The sequence below is a fragment of the Gekko japonicus genome, unplaced genomic scaffold (assembly GCF_001447785.1).
Source record: "Gekko japonicus isolate JY-2015 unplaced genomic scaffold, Gekko_japonicus_V1.1 scaffold1275, whole genome shotgun sequence".
NCBI lineage: Eukaryota > Metazoa > Chordata > Lepidosauria > Squamata > Gekkonidae > Gekko > Gekko japonicus.
The window spans coordinates 105,398-112,395 of record NW_015177051.1 but is presented as its reverse complement, the minus strand read 5'-3'; the positions used below and the strand labels follow the sequence as shown (position 1 = coordinate 112,395).

Sequence of the window (6,998 nt, the reverse complement as noted above, 5' to 3'; positions counted from 1 at the left end):
TCTACATTCCAAACACCTTGTTGGGTTTTGTTTTGGGGTTTTTTGTGATTCCTGAAATTGACAAAAGTTCTCTCTTCCAGAGAAACCAAACCTCTATTGCCAATGCGAAACAGCAACATGTAATTTTAAAAAACTGGGCCCATTGGTGGTAATTAATGTAATTGTAGTTGTAATGATGGCTAGGACAGTATTCCCATCATAGCGAGTACCAGTCACACACACACACCCCATAATGGACTGTCTGGAGAAAGGAAGAACTGTAATGGAACATTAACTTCACTGCTATAAGAAAGGAGACCCAACACCACAGTCCCACCAAATGAGACACCACATTCTGTTTCATAACTACTGAGAAGCAGAAACATCTTGGTGCAGATAATCAACTCAACTTCATTAGTATACATAACAGAATGAATGTGGTTCATTTCCTTTGGTAACTGCAGAGCACCCCAGCCTACCCTGCACATGCATCGGCATTGACGCAACAGCATGAAGTTGGAAACAGTGTCCCTCACCAGCTTTCCCTTCACACAATGTCTCTGGTTGGCTCGATATAAGACATCTTCCACCTATGGCACCGATAACAGCCCTGGATCACAGTGCTCGACCAGTAAATTGTGTCCCTTTTCCCTGCAGATATTGTGAAGAATCACACAGTGACCACCGTGGTGACATTCTCTTCAAATACTGTGAGGTGTGATAAAAGACACCACCATTAAGCCTTTAGCCTGCTGAAAACGCATTACACTACATTGCAGGCCTTACACAAGGCCTGGTCAAAGTTCCACTCCTTCATGTTCCTAACTCTGTTGTACAGCCTTATCAGCCAGCACTGCTTGAGGTAGATACCATTTGCAACCATTAGAGCTGGAACAGTCACATCTTGGAGAACGATTGTTGGGTTCCCCGGAACAAAAACACCTGTGTCCATTACAGTGCATATTCCGGAGCTGGAAAACACAAAAGCAATATGACACTCCATCCCACCTCTGCATCAGTGAAGCGGCTAATGTGGTTTACAGTCCTCTGGAGCAGGATGGAGCAAAAATATTTCCTGTTGTCATACTGATCAATTCTTCCAAGAGAAATGAATGATGAGGTATATGCCATTGATTGCATTGATGCAGTGAGGGAACACCATGTGTGCGAAGCCATCCATTATCGGGAAATAATGTCCTCCAAAATTTCCTATTGTTAACAGCCCTGCTCAGGTCTTGCAAACTGAAGGCCGTGGCTTCCTCAAGATTTTGTACATTGGTAACATTAATTACAACATTGGTTCACTGTTAAAATTGTGATGTAACACTATTACAAGCTGGTTTAAAATAAATTAGAGGTGGCTTACCTTCACAACCTCATTGCCCAGGTAGACAGTCCTGTTCAGGAGCTCGATCTCCACACTGAAACATACTTCCAGGATGATTGCCCCTACCATGGAGAGTCCCAAGCTAAAATGCTCACGTACTTTGCGGTAGGAGTTGCCAGGAACCAAATGTTTTCTACAGGAATCGGTGCATGCATCTTAGTGCTCTGGCAAAGTAGCCGTCTTCTCAGGGCAGACTCATCGCTCCACATGCCAAGAACTAAGTTGCTTGGTGCTCTTTGGGTAGACCCAATAGTGATGGGGAAAACGTATGCCTGCAAGGGTATGCCTTCGCAGCCTGTCCCAGCAGGAGTTCCTCAGCACAGTAGAAATGCCAGATACGCATTTGGCCACTGCAGAAGAATGCAAAGCACAGCAGAGCTTCTTCCTAAGCTGGTGCAAATAAACTGAGCAAACAACTTCAGGCACAGCAGAATGAGGTGCACAATGGACATGAACACAATGGAGCACTAGACTGTCTTCCATGCGAAAAAGGATGAAAACTACTACAACTGATTTGATTGGTAACAATTTTCTGATCTGTGATCAAAATGGCAGCGGATGGAACAAGCTGAATATTTAACATTTTTAAAGCATTCTCCGACCCCCCACTACATGGTGGGTCACAGAGCCTTACCTGCTGGCTTATAAGCCCCTCTAGAGCTGCGTTTTGGGCAAGCCTGCTGCTAATGCATGTGTGTACAGAACAAGGGTACCATGCCTGCTTCCCCTCTTTCCACACACACCAAGAAGAGCAGCAAAATGGATAGGCAAGGCCACTAAGTAGTGGAGAAGATTCCTGCATAGCATAGGTAACATTCCACATCCAAAAGCCTTCTTTTGCTTCTGTGCTGCTTGGCCATCACCTCCACCAGTCATTTGTCCAGTGCGCCTCACATGCTCGTGTCATATGTTTGCAGCTCACTGGGTCTATGCTGTTACCTTTGAAGTTAAAGGTGGATCCAGGGTTTGGAAAGGTTAAGAACCAATGAGTTAGACAAATAGTGAAGAAGCTTTATTGCCTTGCAGTAATGACTGGTGACATATCTCATACTGAGAATTGCTATGTCAGAGAGAGAAGTACCGAATTTTATTTGTAACTCAGTGATGGATAATCGAAGAAGTGGGGACTGCAAATCTGTGATACGATATGGGTATTATACAGGTATAGGGACCCAGAAACAATCAGCAAGTACCAGAATATTTTCTTAGCATTCTCTGTTCTTACAGATTTCTTTTGGATCATCTGAAATGGATAGTTGTACATATTGGAATAGCAGCCTAGATGAGCCACTGCTCTGATTTATGACAGGATTTTTTTTCATACTAGTCATTGTTTTTATTATGTATTTAGAATAAACAATAAAATTATTAAAATAACATAAATTATTGATATGAAAGACAAGCCAAGGGCATAAAAACACCATAAAACAACACTGATCTGCCTAAAAAGATATAAAATAATCTTCAGGCTAGAAGGCCCTAAAAAGGTAACACTCCTGTTGTCTCCCCAGTTTGCACAACCTGATGGCCACACTGCACTGTGACTTAGTTTTTTTCATATACCTTCTAAAGTTTGTTCCAAATGGTTCCAACTGGTCTAGACAATTCCCCTATCATACAGTCTCAGTTTAAATTTGGCAGTTCAGGAAGTACAGAAATCAGTATCCAACATCATTTTACTCCTCTTATATGGAAAAAGACTGAGGGTTGGCTTTTCTTGGCCAGGGATGGCCACAGCTCACTAAAGTTACATCTACCTGAAGAAATTTACAACTGAAGCAGTTTCTTTAGAAAATTGTGTTCCCAATAAATGCTGCCTGCTAAATTATTGGATTAAATCTGCATGAACAGTCAGTCATCAAAGCATCAGTTCCCAAAACAATGTTAGATGAATCATCTTTAGAAATTAAGTGTTTAGGCAGGATTTAAGTCTGTAAGGCAAATACATAGCTGTTTGTGGTTCACAGTTGATGCTATTTTTTTAATTTCCCCATATCTATAGATGAAAGAGGCTGTACTGCTCAGAATGCATATAATTTCTAAATGTATACTCCAGACTATTTACATTATCCAGACTACAGACCTTCTTAACATGAACTTGGGTCCAGCAATGCACAGATGGGAAAAGAAATCTACTTTGTGTAGTTCTGCTTGTGGAAGAGATTGTGCAATATCTTGTACATCTCCCACTCCCATGGTAATTTGCTCATATACACAATGACTTTCACATGCAAGATCTTCTGCAACAATCTTCTCCCTCTTCTGTATTGTACCTTGGGGAGCCATTTTGAGAATGAAGAAGCTGCCTCATTCAGTTCCCAAAACCCTGGGACTGGTCACACAAGATCCTGCACAAGCAGAAATACAAATGGAGATACGATAAGTTTGACTTAGTACATGTGGCTACCACAGTCTTTTTCTTGCCTTTCCACTTGTGCAAGAGCCATTATGCAAGCAGAAAGTTTGCACTGGGTCCAACCAATTTTTTAAAATTAAAATTTATATTCTGCTTCTATCCCTAACTAGGCTTGTCACTGCATTCCCCCCTCCTCAGCTTTATCCTTGCAACAACAACCTTATGAGATAGGTTAGGCTGAGAGATTGAAAAGATTGCCCGCTGAGCTTCCATGGCACTGGAGTGATTTGAACTCTGTTGTCTCAGATTGTAGTCTTGACTACTCTAACTACTATGCAGTGCTAACTCTCTATTCCATGGATGTGTGGTCTTGGACCTCTACATAATGTGTTTTCTCCTCTTGGGCCAAATCCACTTTTGGCTTAACATTGGTTTAAGTGCACTTATATCTCAGATGTACAGGGGGCTGAGGATAAACCACAAGGAAGGTGGTGACTTTCATGCACTGCTTATGAGCTCCCAGAGGGTGGCCAATGCTGGAGATGAAATGCAGACCAGATGCTCCTTTGTCTGTTTTTACACTTCGTTTTTTATGAACCATGAACTATGCATATATACCTAATGCACGGGAGGAATCGTCATTTATCACGTTGTCTACTTTTTTAAAGGAAGCAATGGAGAAGCCACTTCATCAGCTGCTGTTCCTGACAAGGATCTTCCAGTACTTTGAAAGTGATACATTTTTTCCAGAAATTGATTTAAACCAATTCAAGCTTCTGCAAGGGTAAATATCACTGCTACGGTAATAGCTTGTATTCACTTTATCATTAACGGCATAACAAAATATTTCATAAGCTTCTATATGGTAATTTAATCTCTGAAGAAAAATATTTGGACCATTAGGATGTACAAGACAACCACAGTCAGTTATTTTACTAATGGTTAACGGTAAATTAAGCATTCACTGATTTTTATTACTTTATATGTAATGTATTCTCTCCTTTCCAGATACCCAGGTGTGCCTGATGGTATTCAGGAAGAGAGTGGCATCCAGTATAAGTTTGAAGTGTATGAAAAGACCATCTGTGGAGACATATGAAGTCTGATTCCGTAGTGCATTTTACAGAATGGTCACAGTTACACAGAAATAAGCTCTACTGAAGCAAAGCAGACTTGCTACCAAACATAGACTTGAGTTATGAAACAAGTTCTCTCTCAAGCACACTGATCATCTCTCTCTCTCTTTCCACCCCTTCCTCCTTCCAGGCTAATGTAACTGCTCTTGGTGGTGATGCTTCATTGCCACACGTGCAGCAAAACAGTGTTTGGAAACAGCTATGTCAAGATGGGTTTTGACAATGTGAGCATTCCAAACTTTCAGTGAAAAATACATTCCATTATTGTAGACTTTGTCTTGATCCTTTTTTCATTAAGATACTGAATGCTGAATTTAACCCACTTCCTATTATATCAGGCCCATAACTAGTTTTTTTTTTCAGGGGGCTTTAAATTATTTAAGGGGGCTTGGGTCTGACATCCTCCAGCTGTCCCCCACCCAGGTGAGCCAGCCAGGAGAAGAAGGAGGGACTTCAGAAGTCTCCGAGCCTCGCTGGCTACTCACCTGCAAGGTGTTCGAAGCGCAGACAGCCTTAGAAGTTGTCTTGCAGTTTGCAAAACATGTCTGCCCTGGGACTCTTGGAGGGGAGTGGGAGCTCCCGCAATATGCCAGTGCTTTCCCATGGGCTCTTCTTGTCTGGGGCGTCTCTCCACCGGCCTGGCCTCTGCAAAGCACACTTTGGGCACAGCTCTCAGGGCGGGAATTTCCGCTTCCGGCTTCCAAGCCCAACTGCAGGTGGAGTAGAAAAGGCAGGGAGGGCCCTTCTCTCCACTGCCCTGACTTTGAGCTGTGCTACAGGCACATGGCTAGCCACGGGAGCACATACCTTTTTTAAAATGTCTTTTAAAGGGGGGGGAGGTTTTTCAGGGGGAAATCTTGTGGGGCGGTCCCTTTAAGAAATAGCCCCACGGTAGCTACGGGCCAGTGTTATATGCCTTTACTGATTTGCTCTCTAATGGCTTAAATGTCCAAATAATATGTGTTCAGGAGTCTAGCTATTATAGCAAACTGTCCATTATGGTGAAGACCACACAGCTTTCAGCTATTATTTAGTGGTCCCCAATATGGTGCCCATGGGCACCATGGCACCCATTGATGTGTTTCCTGGTACCCACTTGCGTCTTCCCCACAGCATGTCTTCTCTGAAGCGAAGAACCAATCCTGATTTTTCTCCACTTCATTGAAGTAAGAGGTATTTCCTCTGTGTCTGTTTTGTGCTGGAGATGAAGTGCAATCCATGAAATACAGACCATGGCAGCCATTATGTTGTGGGACCCCATATCTGTTCTCCGAACTCCCCCAAAGTCCAGTGGTTCAACATTGTTAGGAACCCTTGCAATAGCTTATCTAAGCTTTTCCTTAAGCCCTACTGTTTATTCCACTGTGACCTTTCTGTTCAGTATCTTTCTTCTTCCCTGCTACATAGGCTGTTAGTTTTAATCTTGACTGACAAGCACATAGTGTACATATTCCGATATGGTAGAAGTTAGTTTTGGACAACGTTCTGTCAAGGAGAAGAGCCATGATAGTAGAAAGATACATATTATATTGGCCTTTACCACATGCTATAACTGCTATATACAACCACACAGGAATTGAAATTATTTACAGTAATAAGTACAATACAGTTATCCAGTTCGGATGCATATTTTTGCCTAATACGAATAACCTAAGTTGTTGTCTTAGGAAAACAGCCACCATGTTCTGACTGGCATATGAAAACAAGGGTGGTGATACGAATATTGTCCCATTTTGAACTGAGAGACCAGGGTCCAAATCCTTGCTGAGCTGTGAATTTGACTACATATTCTTGAAGCAACGTTATGCCCTTACATAGTAAGAAGATATAGCTTTTTAAGTAAGAAGTTATAGCTTTCTAAGTCCATTGAAGTCAGTGGGCTTAAAAGAGTGTAAACTCTGCTTTGGATGACATTGTTAGTATATCAGCCGCCCTGAGCCTGCTCGCGGGAAGGGCGGGGTATAAATTGAAGTAATAAATAATAAATAAAATAAATTCATCTTTATGTACCTCAAAAAGCTGTCGTAAAGCAAAAAACAACAGGGAAACCCCACATACACTGCATTTGAGTTCCTTGAACAAAAGGTGTGAAAGAAATGAAATGGCCCACTGGCCATGAGACCCATTTTGTGGTACCACT

General features: G+C 42.1%; 1 protein-coding gene across 1 annotated transcript in view; it reads left to right on the top strand.

Moving 5' to 3' along the window:
• The window catches only part of DHFR (dihydrofolate reductase), a 33,632-nt gene extending 28,367 nt beyond the window's left edge, over positions 1–5,265 (top strand). The window contains exons 5-6 of the mRNA XM_015428115.1: positions 4,391–4,506; positions 4,731–5,265. Coding sequence (XP_015283601.1) covers positions 4,391–4,506; positions 4,731–4,821 — 207 coding nt within the window. The 3' untranslated portion in view covers positions 4,822–5,265. The remainder of the gene's footprint in view (positions 1–4,390; positions 4,507–4,730) is intronic.
• The last annotated feature ends 1,733 nt before the right edge of the window (positions 5,266–6,998 follow it).